Source organism: Pogoniulus pusillus, chromosome 32, assembly GCF_015220805.1.
Source record: "Pogoniulus pusillus isolate bPogPus1 chromosome 32, bPogPus1.pri, whole genome shotgun sequence".
Taxonomy (NCBI): domain Eukaryota; kingdom Metazoa; phylum Chordata; class Aves; order Piciformes; family Lybiidae; genus Pogoniulus; species Pogoniulus pusillus.
Window position 1 is genome coordinate 12,994,463 of NC_087295.1, and position 18,339 is coordinate 13,012,801.

At 47.0% G+C, this 18,339-nt stretch overlaps 1 protein-coding gene across 1 annotated transcript in view; it reads right to left on the bottom strand.

Moving 5' to 3' along the window:
• The window catches only part of LOC135189376 (solute carrier family 12 member 7-like), a 78,042-nt gene that overhangs the window by 15,467 nt on the left and 44,236 nt on the right, over nt 1–18,339 (bottom strand). The window contains exons 13-17 of the mRNA XM_064169675.1: nt 13,710–13,828; nt 11,116–11,214; nt 8,163–8,282; nt 5,370–5,474; nt 1,417–1,585 (exon numbers count right to left, since the gene is read on the bottom strand). Coding sequence (XP_064025745.1) covers nt 1,417–1,585; nt 5,370–5,474; nt 8,163–8,282; nt 11,116–11,214; nt 13,710–13,828 — 612 coding nt within the window. The remainder of the gene's footprint in view (nt 1–1,416; nt 1,586–5,369; nt 5,475–8,162; nt 8,283–11,115; nt 11,215–13,709; nt 13,829–18,339) is intronic.

Genomic DNA, 18,339 nt, shown 5'->3' on the forward strand with positions numbered 1-18,339 from the left:
CAACAGGGAAAAACCGAGGTGCAGGAGGCAATGGCAGTCAGTGGCAGAATAATGACAAGATAAACAGATTCAATCTTTTCTGCCCCTTTGGTCTAGCTTCACCCTGATTTCCCTTCATTTCCACACTGACACAACTAAATCACTTGCAAGTAGCATTTAAAACGAAACCAAAGTTGCCTGGGGAACATCAGCTTTGGCATTGATTATGTCTTGATGGCATGACTTCAACAATCCCATCATCAGTGACTTGTGTGGCAGATCAGCATGCTTGCAGAAGGAAGAACCAGCACAAACCCCAGACTTTTGGAAACACTACAATTCCTGTCAAGAGCCATCAGGATGAGATTCCCCCAACACAGGAAGGACATGGAACTGTTGGAGCCAGTCCAGAGGAGGCCACGAAGATGCTCAGAGGGCTGCAGCAGCTCAACTATGAGCACAGGCTACAAGAGCTGGGGCTCTGCAGTCTAGGGAAGAGAAGGCTTCAAGAAGACCTTGTAGTGGCCTTGCAGCATCTGAAGGGGACTACAGGAAGGCTGGGGAAGGACTATTGACAAGGTCTTGTAATGACAGGACAAGGAGGAACGCATTTAAACTGGCAGAGGGGAGATTCAAAGTACATGTTAGGAAAGGGTTGTTTGCAGTGAGGGTGTTGAGACACTGGCACAGGTTGCCAGGGAGGTTGTGGCTGCTCTCTGGGCAACCTGTGCCAGTGTCTCACCACCCTCGCTGCAAAGAATCCTTTCCTAACATCTAGTTTGAATCTCCCCTCTGCCAGTTTAGACCCATTACCCCTTGCACTGTCATTACAAGACCTTGTCAATAGTCCCTCCCCAGCCTTCCTGTAGGTCCCCTTCAGATACTGAAAGTCTCCTCCAAGGTCTTCTCAAAGCCTTCTCTTCTCCAGGCTGCAGAGCCCCAACTCTCTCAGCCTGTCCACATAGCAGAGCTGCTGCAGCCCTTGAGCATCTTTGTGGTCTCCTCTGCACTCGCCCCAACAGTTCCATGTCCTTCTTGTGCTGGGGGCTCCAGAACTGCACACAGGACTCCAGGTTACATCAAACACCTGCATTGGTTAGATAAAGGTGATTTGTACTAAATATATTTGTGTTCATCAAAAAATGATTAGTTAAAAATCTACCCCTTTGCTTTTGCAAGAGTGTAATGACTGTGACCCTGGGGCTTTCTCCATGTTGAGCAAACCAAGCAGCATCAACATTGTCTCACTCTATTGGGAAATGTGGTAAAGCATTTTGCTACACAACAATCTCTTCTTTATGTAAAAACAACTACTGGCACAATCAGGGAAAATCCATGGTTTATTCAGGACTTCATAACAGTGTGGTTTGAGATGCAAGTTACCCAGGCTCAACTCTAAGAGTAATCACAAGCATTTGTAAGCTGTCTTTTACTCACCTCTTCAGCTTTCTGGGTTTCTGCACATTTATCCAAGTAGATCCCCCGAAGCACAGAGCCCACAATTGTCAGTCCTTTACCAGCCTTCAACTGTGAGGTGAAAGAAAGCAACCTAGGATGTTTCACCAACTGCTCTCGGTCCAAGTTTAACAAGACCAGAAGTTGAGGTCTGCCAAAAAAAAAACAACACCCCAAAACAAAAAAAACCCAACTAGTTTCAGTTAAACACACACTTGGACATATAGAAAAGCAAGAAAGCATGAGGAAATCAAAACTAACAACTAACAGAACAGATTTAGGGCTTCATTCGATGGAAAACATTCAACTACCAAGCATGAAAGTTACTGAATCTTAGACTGATTGGGACACTGAAGATGGATTAATCTGGAGGGGAAGGGACCCTAAAGATGGACTAATCTGGAGGGGAAGGGACCCTAAAGATGGACTAATCTGGAGTGGAAGGGACCTAAAGATGGACTAATCTGGAGTGGAAGGGACCCTGAAGATGGACTAATCTGGAGTGGAAGGGACTCTGAAGATGGACTAATCTGGAGTGGAAGGGACCCTAAAGATGGACTAATCTGGAGTGGAAGGGACCCTAAAGATGGACTAATCTGGAGTGGAAGGGACCCTAAAGATGGACTAATCTGGAGTGGAAGGGACCCTGAAGATGGACTATTTTGGAGTGGAAGGGACCCTGAAGATGGACTATTTTGGAGTGGAAGGGGCCTTTAAGATTGACTATTTTGGAGTGGAAGGGGCCTTTAAGATTGACTATTTTGGAGTGGGGGCAGGACTATAGTTTGGTTCCAGCCCAGTAGTGTCAGGGGCAGGACTATAGTTTGGTTCCAGCCCAGTAGTGTCAGGGGCTGGACTATAGTTTGGTTCCAGCCCAGTAGTGTCAGGGCTGGACTATAGTTTGGTTCCAGCCCAGCAGTGTCAGGGGCAGGACTATAGTTTGGTTCCAGCCCAGTAGTGTCAGGGGCAGGACTATAGTTTGGTTCCAGCCCAGTAGTGTCAGGGGCAGGACTATAGTTTGGTTCCAGCCCAGTAGTGTCAGGGGCAGGACTATAGTTTGGTTCCAGCCCAATAGTGTCAGGGGCTGGACTATAGTTTGGTTCCAGCCCAGTAGTGTCAGGGCTGGACTATAGTTTGGTTCCAGCCCAGTAGTGTCAGGGGCAGGACTATAGTTTGGTTCCAGCCCAATAGTGTCAGGGGCTGGACTATAGTTTGGTTCCAGCCCAGTAGTGTCAGGGCAGGACTATAGTTTGGTTCCAGCCCAGTAGTGTCAGGGGCTGGACTATAGTTTGGTTCCAGCCCAGTAGTGTCAGGGGCTGGACTATAGTTTGGTTCCAGCCCAGTAGTGTCAGGGGCTGGACTATAGTTTGGTTCCAGCCCATTAGTGTCAGGGCTGGACTATAGTTTGGTTCCAGCCCAGCAGTGTCAGGGGCAGGACTATAGTTTGGTTCCAGCCCAGTAGTGTCAGGGGCAGGACTATAGTTTGGTTCCAGCCCAGTAGTGTCAGGGCAGGACTATAGTTTGGTTCCAGCCCAGTAGTGTCAGGGGCAGGACTATAGTTTGGTTCCAGCCCAGTAGTGTCAGGGGCTGGACTATAGTTTGGTTCCAGCCCAGTAGTGTCAGGGGCTGGACTATAGTTTGGTTCCAGCCCATTAGTGTCAGGGCTGGACTATAGTTTGGTTCCAGCCCAGCAGTGTCAGGGGCAGGACTATAGTTTGGTTCCAGCCCAGTAGTGTCAGGGGCTGGACTATAGTTTGGTTCCAGCCCATTAGTGTCAGGGGCCAGACTATAGTTTGGTTCCAGCCCAGTAGTGTCAGGGGCAGGACTATAGTTTGGTTCCAGCCCAGTAGTGTCAGGGGCTGGGCTATAGTTTGGTTCCAGCCCAGTAGTGTCAGGGGCTGGGCTATAGTTTGGTTCCAGCCCAGTAGTGTCAGGGGCTGGACTATAGTTTGGTTCCAGCCCAGTAGTGTCAGGGCTGGACTATAGTTTGGTTCCAGCCCATTAGTGTCAGGGCTGGACTATAGTTTGGTTCCAGCCCAGCAGTGTCAGGGGCAGGACTATAGTTTGGTTCCAGCCCATTAGTGTCAGGGCTGGACTATAGTTTGGTTCCAGCCCATTAGTGTCAGGGGCAGGACTATAGTTTGGTTCCAGCCCATTAGTGTCAGGGGCAGGACTACAGTTTGGTTCCAGCCCAGTAGTGCAGTCCACAAAGCCCAGAGAACAACTCTGTTATCTATGTTTATGTTCTTATCCATCTCAGCAAGCCTATGAGTGCAGCAGACATCACCATTGTTCCCTTTTCAAAGCCTAGCATCTAATTCTTCTCACCAAAACATTCTAGCTAGCTTCAAACTAGCAAACATCCATTGATCAATATCCAATCTGCTGGTTTCTTCCAAACTAACATTTCACAATTTGCAGTTCAACTGCATAGAATGGTTTAGGTTAGAAGGGACCTCAAAGCTCATCCAGTTCCAACTCCCTGCCACAGGCAGGGACACCTCCCACTAGAACAGGTCGCTCAAGGCTTCATCCAGCCTGGCCTTGAACATCTCCAAGGAGGGAGCAGCCACAACCTTGATGCATGCTTGATGAGGAGGCATTGCATCCTTGAATCAATGGCCAATCTAACACTTCATAACTTTCAGTTCAGTTCTGGCAGTTACATTTACACAGCAGAAGGATAACTCCTCTGGAAATGAACCAATGTCAGATCCTGAAGAGGAATGCTTGCAGGCAACACTGCATTACATTGGTGCCTCTGAGCTGAGTCTAGACACAAAGTTAGAGGCTCATTTATTCCACAGCAACTGATAAGGTGCATCAGTTTCATGACAAGTAGTAAAAGTAATACCATCATAGTAAAAGGACAAGAGAAGATTGCATGCATATGCCCCCAGGGTACTACCACAGAAGAAGGACTATAATTAGACCATCACACTTAGTGACTGTTTCTTTTGTGTGTTCCACTAATTCCTTGTCCCAATTAGTGTTGCATTCAGCAGAAGGGCCAACGTGCTAATGTCCTTCTGTTCACAGGTGTGTATTTATGCACTATGCCTGTCTCAGAGGGAGTAAAACCACCCAACACTTATGGAATGGCAGCATTTATTCTACAGAGACAGAGGGACTCAACTGTTCCATTGAATCTGAAACTCTGTAAATAATCAAATATTGAAATAGTTCTGCACCTTGGAGAAGGACAACACCACCCCATGAATTTAGGTTCTTCAGCAGACAGAATGTAGCTTCAGAGCTATGTTCTGTTACAGGAAAGCAATATTGTTGCAGTGACATCATAGAATCAACCAGGTTGGAAGAGACCTCCAAGATCATCCAGTCCAACATAGCACCCAGCCCTATCCAGTCAACTAGATCATAGAATCATAGAATCAACCAGGTTGGAAGAGACCTCCAAGATCATCCAGTCCAACCTAGCACCCAGCCCTAGCCACTCAACCACACCGTGGCACTAAGTGCCCCAGCCAGTCTTCTCCTGAACACCTCCAGGGTTGTGTCTCCACCACCTCCCTGGGCAGCCCATTCCAATGCCAATCACTCTCTCTGACAACAACTTCCTCCTAACATCCAGCCTAGACCTCCCCCGCCACAACTCCAGACTGTGTCCCCTTGTTCTGGTGCTGGTTGCCTGGCAGAAGAGACCAACCCCACCTGGCTACAACCTCCCTTCAAGGAGTTGTAGGCAGCAATGAGATCTGCCCTGAGCCTCCTCTTCTGCAGGCTGCACACCCCCAGCTCCCTCAGCCTCTCCTCATAGGCTTTGTGCTCCAGGTCTCTCACCAGCCTTGCTGCCCTTCTCTGGCACGTCCAAGTTAAAACATCACTTTAAGGGTGAATTTCACTGTGGCTGTTAGCTTTACCAGTAGTAGCCCGAATGATACTTCAAAAATGACATGACCTTGGGAGGCACTTACCTCCAGTTCTTGGTGTGAGGAGGACCATCCTCAACACGGAGCAGAGCATAGCGAGCTGCATTCAGAGACAGTCCTCTGATTCCATCACCCCATTCTTTCTCCGCTCTTTGGGATGCAGAAGAAATTCAATTAACAGAGCCTTATATATTTCAACAAATTAACTACATTTTCTCATGTAAGAGATAAGCATTAAAAAGATCATTTTTTTTTTTGCTTGCATGAATACAAAAAACCACAACCACAAACCCACTTTTAACTCAAGAAGGAAAACTAACCAAGAAAATAGTCTCGCATCCCTCCAAAAGAGCTAGTTAATATTTACTATGGTTGATTATATTCACACTTCAAAAGGGTTTGTTTGTAGTCATGAGAGCTACTTAAACTGCTTTTCAGTAGTAGAATGAATAAGTGAGGCCTACTGTAAATGGAATTGGTTTGAAAGCAGCAGAATGAGGTTTGACTTTGTACCGATTAGTGTGTGTTATCTTCTGCCCAACAGCACAACTACAGCTCTCTTGACTTCCTTTCCTTCCCTGATTCTCTCCCAAATAAGCCTAAAGCTTTATCTGCCCTCCTGGCCACTTTCAATCTCCTCCCTACGTTTTCTAGTCCTCTGTCTCCCAACACAAAACTCTTTCATATGACAGGTGGCCAACTAAATAAGGAAGAACTGTTTCTTAACACACTTTTCCTTTTGGGGGGATTCTACTACAGCATAGGGTCCATCTCCCTCTCTTTTATTTCCATTCATGGATCCTCAGCACAATTTGTTACCTCTAAACTTCTAACATTCAGACAAAATAAGCCAAGCAATAAAAACCTATTAAAAAAACAACATGACAATCAAAATGTACCCTGACAGCATGACCGTGTCAGTTCTTCACTTTGCTATCCAAAAATCAACGTAAAACCTGAGATTTTTCCCCAGACAGCAGTTCTCAGAACATTTCAGGGTGAGTTTCTCGCCACTGCCAAATAAATAGGCCCTCACATTTGTAAAGACAGGCAGGAAAAGAAGTCATGCTTCTGAAAACAACAAAGCAAAACTCTTCCTACAGGGTAGATGTGCTGGCTGTGGCTGTGTAGACTCTACACGCCAATTCAGATGCATACAGCTTTTTGTGCATGGGAATATCTGCATACATAGGAGCAGAACTGACATCTAATCTGACAACCTAGCCAAAAAAAAGGGCAATGGTTTCCTTACTTACTGGGTTAAGAGAGCTGTTACAACTCAGGAAAGCAGCTCACCTGACAATGGAGCTATTAAAAGGTGGCCAACTCATAAGGTGAAACAGCTTATAGCAGCTGATCCATTTAAGGTCTATGCTTAATCACTGATCAAAACAACAGGCCTTGCTTCCATTTCACAGTATCACCAAGGTTGGAAGAGACCTCACAGATCCTCAAGACCAACCCTTTACCACAGAGCTCAAGGCCAGACCATGGCACCAAGTGCCACGTCCAGTCCTGCCTTGAACAGCTCCAGGGACGGCGACTCCACCACCTCCCCGGGCAGCCCATTCCTTTTTCTCTACCTTACTATTACTATACATTAAAAAAATATACATTTTATATACACAACATCTTACTATTCTTCTTGACTAGACTCTTTCAGCATGAGGTATCTTTGCTTAGAAAGGGAAAGCACATATACATGACTGGTCACAGTCACCTCTAGTGCTTGTATAGTGCTCAGGGGAGACCTTATTGCTGTCTACAACTACCTGAGGGGTGGTTGTGGCCAGGAGGAGGTTGCTCTCTTCTCTCAGGTGGCCAGCACCAGAACAAGAGGACACAGCCTCAAGCTACACCAGGGGAAATTTAGGCTGGAGGTGAGGAGAAAGTTCTTCCCTGAGAGAGTCATTGGACACTGGAATGGGCTGCCCGGGGAGGTGGTGGAGTCGCCGTCCCTGGAGCTGTTCAAGGCAGGACTGGACGTGGCACTTGGTGCCATGGTATAGGCTGGATATTAGGAAGAAGTTCTTCACAGAGAGAGTGATTTCCCATTGGAATGGGCTGCCCAGGGAGGTGGTAGAGGCACTGTGTCTGGAGGACTTCAAGAAAAGACTGGATGAGGCACTTAGTGCCATGGTCTGGTTGATTGGCTAGGGCTGGGTGCTAGGTTGGACTGGATGATCTTGGAGGTCTCTTCCAACCTGGTTGATTCTATGATTCTATGGTCTGGCCTTGAGCTCTGTGGTAAAGGGTTGGACTTGATGATCTGTGAAGTCTCTTCCAACCCTGATGATACTGTGATATGTTGTTTAGAGTTTGGGGTTCTTAGTTCTATTTTAAATGAACTCAGATTGCTCCAAGTTTCCTACCCAAACAGCATTTCTTGCAGCTCTGTGTATGTGTCCCTTGTCAAATGCACACAATGCAAAGGATGCTGCAGTTTAAAGATGACCTAAGCTTTGGGAAAACAGATCATGTGCTCTGAATTGTTCGCTACGAATCCTTCTAGAAAGTGCTGAATTACACCCAAAAAGAGCAGCATCTGCTGCTTGATATTAAAATGTGACCTTCCTGAAGTACCAAAACTTTACACCATCATCTCTGCTCAAAGGAGAATCTCCCAGCTTTATTATGCTCATTAGTTCCAGCTGTCAAGAAGTTTGGACCGAGAATTAGAGCCTGGTAAACTTACAATCCTTAATAGCATCATGATATTACCTTATTTCAAGGAACACTCTTAATTCTACTACTTCAGTTGTACCTACTTTGTACCAAAGATTTGTGCTGACTATTAAAAGATATCAAGTATAGAATAAAGAAGATACATGGTCTTACCCTCTATATTCTATGTATTTGTATATACATCCTGCGATTAGCATGGCAACCAAAGCATAGTACCAAGAGCAAATGAACATCAAGGCAAGACATAAACTCATCCCCAGGAATGAAAGAGTCCTAAAAGAAACCATTTTGTTCCATTTTTTTAAATAGGCATGCAAATGTTCTACCAAAAAAAGAAAAAAATCCATTTCTTTATTCTAATTATTTAACTTAACTTCCAGAAAGGTCTCTCTTTTTTCAAGGACCATTTCATAGCTACTATAAAAAGGTGTTTTTCCCCCTCCCCCCCCCCACAAATTGCAGTTTATATTATTAACAAAACCACAAACAACTTACATTCTGAAGCTGTGTGTGACACAGCATCACTGAACTAGGTCTAACAAGAGGTTTACTACAGTTGTAAAACTAACAGTACCTCCAAAGAAGCTCAGTGGAACAAAAACCAATCAAAACACACAAACCAGAACACACCACAAAGCACCCCACTAAACAGCAGCAACAGAACTCCCACAAACACACCCCACCCCCCCCAACACCAGCAATCCACATGCAAGGAGGCAGTGCTTCATCCTTTTCCTTCTTCACATTGCAATTACTATCAGGTGTTTGCAGGCACAGGTTGGGAGACAGACAGTGATGTCTTTGGATGTGTAGGTGCCAAACAAGCAAGTGCCCTGCTGAGCACGTTCAAGGTTTTGCTGTGCTGAATCTGTGCCATTTGATTTTTCACTCCATTCTTTGAAAGGAAAAATGCTAAGCAGCTCTTAAATCTTGGAATTGGGCCAACTTATCTCCTAAACTTATCTCCTGTTCAATATCTTTATTGATGACCTGGATGAGGGGATTGAGTCCAGCATCAGTAAGTTTGCAGATGACACCAAGCTGGGAGCAGGTGTTGATCTGTTGGAAGGTAGAAGAGCCCTGCAGAGAGACCTGGCCAGGCTGGATGGGTGGGCAGAGGCCAATGGGATGAGATTGAACAAGGCCAAGTGCAGGGTTCTGCACTTTGGCCACAACAACCCCAAGCAGCAATACAGGCTGGGGACAGAGTGGCTGAGAGCAGCCAGGAGGAAAGGGACCTGGGGGTACTGGTGGATAGTAGGCTGAAGATGAGCCAGCAGTGTGCCCAGGTGGCCAAGAGAGCCAATGGCATCCTGGCCTGGATCAGGAGCAGTGTGGCCAGCAGGACAAGGGAGGTTATTCTGCCCCTGTGCTCAGCACTGCTCAGGCCACACCTTGAGTGCTGTGTCCAGTTCTGGGCTCCTCAATTCAAGAGAGATGTTGAGGTGCTGGAAGGTGTCCAGAGAAGAGCAACAAAGCTGGTGAGGGGCCTGGAGCACAGCCCTGTGAGGAGAGACTGAGGGGGCTGGGGGTGTGCAGCCTGCAGCAGAGGAGGCTCAGGGGTGATCTTATTACTGTCTACAACTCCCTGAAGGGAGGCTGTAGCCAGGTGGGGTTGGCCTCTTCTGCCAGACAACCAGCAATAGAACAAGGGGACACAGTGTGAAGTTGTGGCAGGGGAGGTCTAGGCTGGATGTTAGGAGGAAGTTCTTCACAGAGAGAGTGATTGGCATTGGAATGGACTGCCCAGGGAGGTGGTGGAGTCACCATCCCTGGAGGTGTTGAAGCAAAGCCTGGATGAGGCACTTAGTGCCATGGTCTGGTTGACTGGCTAGGGCTGGGTGCTAGGTTGGCCTGGATGAGCTTGGAGATCTCTTCCAACCTGGTTGATTCTATGATTCTAAAGTCTTCAAATGCATTTCAGCACTAAAATCTCCCCAAACAGAATTACTGTTAACATGAATTAACAACATTTGGGTTGAAAGAGTCAAGAAGTTTCCTCGTCTTAGTTTGGCATTAAAAAAACAACTAAACAAAAATACATGCCCAGGAATTTTCTTGTGTAGTTGACCTCTACTGACTTTGTCAAGCAGTCATCTGTCTGCTTCAGTTATCAGATAAAGTATCCAAAGCATGAGATTTTAGAAGCAGTGATCATATAATAAAAGAAACAATTGATGTGTATTAAGTCAGGGGTTTTCTTTTCTTGCTGTGCAAGTTTGGGGTTTGTTGATTTTTCATTCTATTTATGAGGGATAAAAAAAAAAAAAGCCAATCAGCCTTCCTGAGCATTTTATTAGTTCTATTTCTCTTTAAAAGATAGGTAGGTTGTTTTGTCATCCTCTTTCTCATGTACTCAAAAGATCTTTTGGCTCATATGCAACACTAATGTCACCTCAGAGCCTCTTCCCAAGCCCCCTAGGTTTTTGTGAGCACAGCTTTTTCAGTGCTTCTGCTGCTCAGTTTATGAATTGAAGTCAGAACAGAGACTGGTTTATTATAGGAAGAAATTCAAAGAACTAAATCAGTTTTGGGCTGTGGGGTTAGTTTTAACTCTTGTGAATGAGTGTGATGAACTGCATCCAGTTCTGGAGGCCCCAACACAAGAGGGATGTGGATGTGCTGGAGTGTGTCCAGAGCAGGGCCAGGAGGATGCTCAGAGGGCTGCAGCAGCTCTGCTGTGAGCACAGACTGAAAGAGTTGGGGCTGTGCAGGCTGCAGAAGAGGAGGCTCCCAGGTGACCTTCTTGTGGCCTTCCAGGATCTGAAGGGGGCTACAAAAAAGCTGGGAAGGGACTATTTAGATTATCAGGGAGTGACAGGAGTGGGGGGAATGGAGCAAAGCTGGAGGTGGGTAGGTTCAGGCTGGATGTGAGGAGGAAGTTGTTGAGCAGGAGAGTGGTGAGAGGCTGGAATGGGTTGCCCAGGGAGGTGGTTGAGGCCCCATGGCTGGAGGTGTTTAAGGCCAGGCTGGCTGAGGCTGTGTGCAGCCTGCTCTAGGGTAGGGTGTCCCTGGGCATGGCAGGGGGGTTGGCACTGGCTGCTCCTTGTGGTCCCTTCCAACCTGACTGACTCCATGATTCTATGAATGAAGGAATATTCCCTACCAATGGTAATACTTGAAGCGAGGTCTCCAGTTGGGAGTCCGTAGAAGTGTCTGAACTGCACAAGCCAGATTGACAAACATGTAGCACATCAGAAAAAACCTGTTGAGAAAAAGGAATTAACAAGATGAACATTTTCTCATGGGAATTGAAGTGAACAGCTTCCCATTAAAAGACTGGACGAAAGAAGGGTTAAGAACTCCTAAGCTGTGCTCATGGTAGCAAATAGAACACGAGGTTCAGTTAACTCTTGTAGAATATTAGGCTTCAAAACATAATATCAGCATAACATGGAGCATCAGACAGAGATCTCAGACAAACCACAGCAAACAACTGACAGTCATGGCCCAGTGGGATTGGTGAGAGTTCATTTTCTGGGCAGTAGCTGATACAATGCTGTGCTCTGGACTTGCAGCCAAACCTGTGTTGACAACTCAGGGATGTTGTGCTAGTTTGAGGCTAACTGGAGTATTTTAATGAGAAAAACTAGATGATAGGCTGTGAAAAGGAAACGATGCTGATGTCTGCTGTACTCATAGGCTTGCTGAGACGGATAAAAACAAGAACATAACATAGATAAGACAGTGTGGAGGTGGTGGAGTTGCCATCCCTTGAGCTGTTCAAGGCAGGATTGGATGTGGCCAGCACCAGAACGAGAGGACACAGCCTCAAGCTATGTCAGGGGAAATTTAGGCTGGAGGTGAGGAGAAAGTTCTTCCCTGAGAGAGTCATTGGACACTGGAATGGGCTGCCCGGGGAGGTGGTGGAGTCGCCGTCCCTGGGGCTGTTCAAGGCAGGACTGGACGTGGCACTTGGTGCCATGGTCTGGCCTTGAGCTCTGTGCTAAAGGGTTGGACTTGATGATCTGTGAGGTCTCTTCCAACCTTGGTGATACTGTGGTATCTTTGTCAGTGCCTGTGCTTTCTCCCTGGCCTTTCTGCTGTGTAACCCAAGTAATCCTGCTTTTAACCCCCCTTGCCAATCCTTGCAGCTCACCTTGACCATAAGGTATACTCTGGGGTAAGGTAGAGGAGTGGAAAGAAGGTGGAAGGGTGGTTGGGAGCCCCTCCTGGGGACTCAGGTTTCTGGGAGGGCTGTTGGGTGTCTGTATTACCTTTTACCTTGTATATAGCTGTAAACATTGTAACTATCTGCTTGTATCTTGTGCTAAGCTGTGAATATAAAGCTTCATTCCTTAACTTCCAGCTGGCTGAGTCTAGTCTGGGTCATTTCCTAAGAGTGGAGGGGAGTGATTTCATAAGAGTGGGGTATCTCCCAAACCATCCCAGATGTTTTAGCTGTTGCTGAACAGTGCTTATATAGCTAGCCCTCCTGAGGTGCTGGATTGCATCCAGAAAAGGGCAAGAAAGTTGGAGAAGTGTTTGGAGAGGAGTGGCTGAGGGAACTGGGGTTGCTTAGTCTGAAAAAGAGGAGGCTCTCTACAGCTCCCTGAAAGGAGGCTGGAGCCAGATTGGGGTCAGTCTCCCCATAACAAGCAACAGGGTGAGAGCAAATAGCCTCCAGTTGCACTATGGGAGGTTTAGGTCAGATATTACAGGAAATGTCTTGCCTGAAAGGGTTCCCAAACCCTGAAGTAGGCTTCCCAAACCCTGAAGTAGGCTTCCCAAACCCTGAAGTAGGCTTCCCAAACCCTGAAGTAGGCTTCCCAAACCCTGAAGTAGGCTTCCCAAGGAAGCAAGTGAAAGCAGGAAGAGATGCAATACTGAGGGACATGGTTTAGCACCAGACTTAGAAGTGTTAGATAATGCTGGGACTTAACCATCAAGTTTCTTCCCAATTGCAATGATTCTGTAATAAGGCTTCTCTACTTTTCTTGCTGCCTCACCAGCAAACACTCCTGCAGAGGGCACAGTTGGAACAGGTGACCACAACTGACCAAAGGATATTCAGTACTGTATGGCATCATGCTCAGCAAGGAGAGCTGAAGGAAAGGAGGAAGAAGGGGAGACCATTTGGATTTAAGGTTGGTTGTTCTCCAATGCAAGAGGAGAAGCCCTGCTTTCCTGGAATTGGCTAAACATCTGCCTGTCACTAACAAAGGACTTCTTTATTTTGCTTTGCTTGTGCACAGAGCTTCTGTGCATCAACTAAACTGTCTTTATTTCAATCTGTGAGTTCTCCTACTTTACCCTGCCAATTCTCTCTCCCAGCACGCCAAGAGGAGGTGAGCAAATAGATGTGTGGGGTTGAGCTGCCTACCAGGATCAACCCATAACACACAGGGTAAAATTCCAAGGCAAAACATCAGTCAAAGCTTGGTTCCTACCTTGAAGAATTGTTTTGTCTGTCTCTAATAGACACACTTCAACTCTAATAGCAGGAACTTTCATTTCCATGTCCAGGTTTTTACAAGTTCATGCTAAAGTTAAAATATGTTCAGGAGAAAAAAGGTTTTGTACCTAAAAATCAGTTCCAGGCAAAACATTTTGTTCTTCCATATTATCTCCAAGATCAAACAGGAATATAAGTTAGGAGAACCCAAAGCCTAGCATTTCTTACTGAAGAAAACACCCAACATTACCTAATTGCAAACTAACATGCTATTTAAGACCACAAAACATCACATTGGTACTTACATTGAAAGAATTGGTGCTACACTGTCCAGTGAGGCTATCAAAATCCCTATTTCACAAATGCCAGCAGTGAGGAGCAGAGCCCATGTTGGTTCTCCATTTGCTTTTCCATGCCCAAACACCTAGATCAATTCACATCAGCAGTAAGAGCAGGGAGAGTTTTGTTGGTTAGACAGTTATGAAACCTGTAGATTGCAAACTAACCGAAACCAAAAGGGAGTCATTCATTAAGGAAGAAAATTAGCATCATAGAATCAGTCAGGGTTGGAAGGGACCACAAGGATCATCTAGTTCCAACCCCCCTGCCATAGGCAGGGACACCCTACCCTAGATCAGGGTAATCTCTACTCCAGAAAGTCACAGAATTAGAAAGCCACAGGTTTACAACATGAAAATGTTGACTACAATGAGCAATGACTACACAATGTTAAAGTACTACTGCAGTTGCTGGTTTAATCTGTACTCTGCACTGCTTAGACCACACCTTGAGTCCTGTGTTCAGTCCTGGGCCCCCCAGTTTAGGAGGGACATTGAGATGCTTGAATGTGTCCAGAGAAGGGCAACGAGGCTGGGGAGAGGCCTTGAGCACAGCCCTACGAGGAGAGGCTGAGGGAGCTGGGATTGGTTAGCCTGGAGAAGAGGAGGCTCAGGGGAGACCTTATTGCTGTCTGCAACTACCTGAGGGGAGGTTGTGGCCAGGAGGAGGTTGCTCTCTTCTCTCAGGTGGCCAGCACCAGAACAAGAGGACACAGCCTCAGGCTGTGCCAGGGGAAATTTAGGCTGGAGGTGAGGAGAAAGTTCTTCCCTGAGAGAGTCATTGGACACTGGAATGGGCTGCCCGGGGAGGTGGTGGAGTCGCCGTCCCTGGAGCTGTTCAAGGCAGGATTGGACATGGCACTTGGTGCCATGGTCTGGCCTTGAGCTCTGTGGTAAAGGGTTGGACTTGATGATCTGTGAGGTCTCTTCCAACCTTGGTGATACTGGGATGCTGTAATTTAAACTCCTCATGCTTACTCTACAAAAAGCTAATGAGTTAAGGGCAGTATTTTCTGGGTAAGAAAAAGGATGGACATCAGCTCAGTACTTGCAAACACAAATATTGACCTTTAGAGAGGATTTAGGTAAGCCTATGATCCTGCATAAAACCTTACTAAAAATCATTTTGCATGTGGTAATCTCTTCTGGGGGATAATTCTGCCCAGCTGCATTGGTGAAGGGAAATGTTTCAGCTAAAGTTGCAGCCATATTTAATCTCCTCCATACAATTATGAAGGCTAAACCCTCACTCCCATTTTTCATCATCTAGGTTCTTCCCCTCATTCTCTAAACCATCTCTTTCCCTTAGCTTCCTGTAATACATCAATCTTCCTTCCCTTACATTAAAATGCCATTTTCTCTGCTTGTGGTTCAAGTCTGGTTTGTGTCCTCCCCCTTTTTTTTCCTTCCCCCCCACCATTACATGTCAAACCCTCATCCCTTTCCTAAGCTATTTGGATTCAACTCCTTGGTTGCCCCTGTAGCAGCCTTTCTCAAGTGCCAGGGTAGGTATAGGCTGGATATTAGGAAGAAGTTCTTCACAGAGAGAGTGATTGGCATTGGAATGGGCTGCCCAGGGAGGTGGTGGAGTCACCGTCCCTGGGGGTCTTCAAGAAAAGCCTGGCTGAGGCACTTAGTGCCATGGTCTGGTTGACTGGATAGGGCTGGGTGCTAGGTTGGACTGGATGAGCTTGGAGGTCTCTTCCAACCTGGTTGATTCTATGATTCTAAATCCCTCTTCAAACATCCTTCTTCAGATAGCCTGCCTCTCCTGGATTCTCTTCCCCTCACTTTCCAAACCATATAATTTTTTCCCCCTTTTGATTCTTCACTCTTAAATCCAACCCTGGTTAAACAGAATCATACTTTAACCAAGCATCAAATTTTTGCTTCAGATAAAATGGATTTTTTCATTGGTCTCTCAAAAAACAATCCAGCACACATCACACAACCCCTTCCCCAGCCACAAGCTAAATTCCATCAGATTACTGTGCTCCAACTTCCCTTGAGGTGGCCAGCAGGTAGAGGAAGGCAGCTCTCTCCCTCTACTCCACACTGCTGAGATCTGGAGTACACCTGGAGTACTGCATCCAGTTCTGGAGCCCCCATTACAAGAGGGATGTGGAGATGCTGGAGTGTGTCCAGAGCAGGGCCAGGAGGATGCTCAGAGGGCTGCAGCAGCTCTGCTGTGAGCACAGACTGAAAGAGTTGGGGCTGTGCAGGCTGGAGCAGAGGAGGCTCCCAGGTGACCTTCTTGTGGCCTTCCAGGATCTGAAGTGGGCTACAAAAAAGCTGGGGAGGGACTTTTGAGGCTGTCAGGGAGTGACAGGACTGGGGGGAATGGAGCAAAGCTGGAGGTGGGGAGAGTGAGGCTGGAGGTGAGGAGGAAGTTGTTGAGCATGAGAGTGGTGAGAGGCTGGAATGGGTTGCCCAGGGAGGTGGTTGAGGCCCCATGGCTGGAGGTGTTTAAGGCCAGGCTGGCTGAGGCTGTGTGCAGCCTGCTCTAGGGTAGGGTGTCCCTGGGCATGGCAGGGGGGTTGGAACTGGCTGCTCCTTGTGCTCCCTTCCAACCCTGGCTGGTTCTATGATTCTGTACCTCCACACCAGCATGCTCAGTGTGTTTACTTCTAGTTACATATCTGGGTCTTGCAAGTCAGGCAACACATCACTGCTCAGGGAACACATCACTGCTCAGGGAACACATCACTGCTCAGGGAACACATCACTGCTCAGGGAACACATCACTGCTCAGGGAACACATCACTGCTCAACTGGGAAATAAAGCAGCTGCACATTTGATATTCTTGCATATCCTCATCATCTTTCCCCAACACTGGTAGAAAGGCTGCTCCTCAAGAAAGGGAACAGCAATAGCTTTCAAATGAAGAAGCTGCTAAGACTGTAGGTGCAGACAGCAGAATGTGAGACAGGGCAGCTGCATTTCCTGCCAGCAGCAGCATCGCTGCAAGCACTGCTGGCAGAACATACAGGCAGTTGCTGTCATTTTAGCTTGTTTACTTCTTGATTCATAAGCCCTTCAAGCTCTGGCTCCTAGCAGCAACACCAGCATGAATTTCCAGAGCCCATTTTTCCCTTTAGCCCAGAAGAAGAGAAAGACCTAAGACAAAATAGGAAGGATATATCCCTAGTTAAACTAGGCTTTAGCAGACTGAGCAGGGAAGCAGGAGCAGGAGAATGGAACCAAGTGATTAAAGACTTGGAAAAGCACTGGCAGCAACAGTATGACCTACTTAGAAAGAAAACCAAGCCAGCCCCTCCTGCACACAAGTGATAACCACCCCCCACAAAGCCACTAGCATTGTATCTTCTATTTTGCTTTGTTTCTCAGCTATTCCAATCATCTCCTCCGACCCATTCCTTGTGCACTCTTTCCTCCCTCTTCACATAAGTCTCCTCCTTATTTTCCCATCCCCACATATCTTTTGTTTCCCTCTCCCCTCAGATGTCTCCCCCACAACTCAAATTCTCCAGCTAACTCATTCACAATAGCCATAGGCACATCCTAGCTAAGGAATCTCCAAGTCACACAACGCTGGAACTCATAACACTTCCCCCAAACCAGGAACCAAACCAAGCTGCTGCAGTTCCATATCTAGCCCCCACTGAAGAGAGAAGAGTCTGAAGTTATTTACAAGGAGCAGCAGCCCATTTTTCATGTAACATGTGAGCACACATCTGACCAAAGCTCCAGAAAGAAAGGTAAGTAGAATAGGGAATAAACAAGCACGAGTTTGGTCATGGAACTTGGGTATCAAACCTCCTAAAGAGAGATGTAAAGACAAATGCTCCAAATCATCCTTAGAACTCCCCATACAAAGCAGCCTAGTACCCCAAATTCAGCCCTAGCTACCTTCAGTGTCTGGGCTGCCTGCAACTCCTGCATGTGATACATTTGACAACTCTTCCAAAAATATTCATTTATACTTAAACAACAGCTTGAATTTTTGTTCTTGAAGCTGGTTTTGCTATGTTACCATAGAATCAGCCAGGCTGGAAGAGACCTCCAAGATCACCCAGCCCAACCTAGCACCCAGCCCTAGCCAATCAACCAGACCGTGGCACTAAGTGCCTCAGCCAGGCTTTGCTTCAACACCTCCAGGGACAGCGACTCCACCACCTCCCTGGGCAGCCCATTCCAATGCCAATCACTCTCTCTGTCAACAACTTCCTCCTAACATCCAGCCTAGACCTCCCCTGCCACAACTTCACACTGTGTCCCCTTCTTCTGGTGCTGCTTGCCTGGCAGAAGAGCCCAACCTGGCTACAGCCTCCCTTCAGGGAGTTGTAGACAGCAATGAGCTCTGCCTCTGAGCCTCCACTGCTGCAGGCTGCACACCCCCAGCTCCCTCAGCCTCTCCTCACAGGGCTGTGCTCCAGGACCCTCACCAGCTTCCTTGCTCTTCTCTGGACAACTTCCAGCACCTCAACATCTCTCTTGAATTGAGGGGCCCAGAACTGGACACAGCACTCAAGGTGTGGCCTGAGCAGTGCTGAGCACAGAGGCAGAATAACCTCCCTTGTCCTGCTGGCCACACCATTCCTGATGCAGGCCAGGATGCCATTGGCTCTCTTGCCC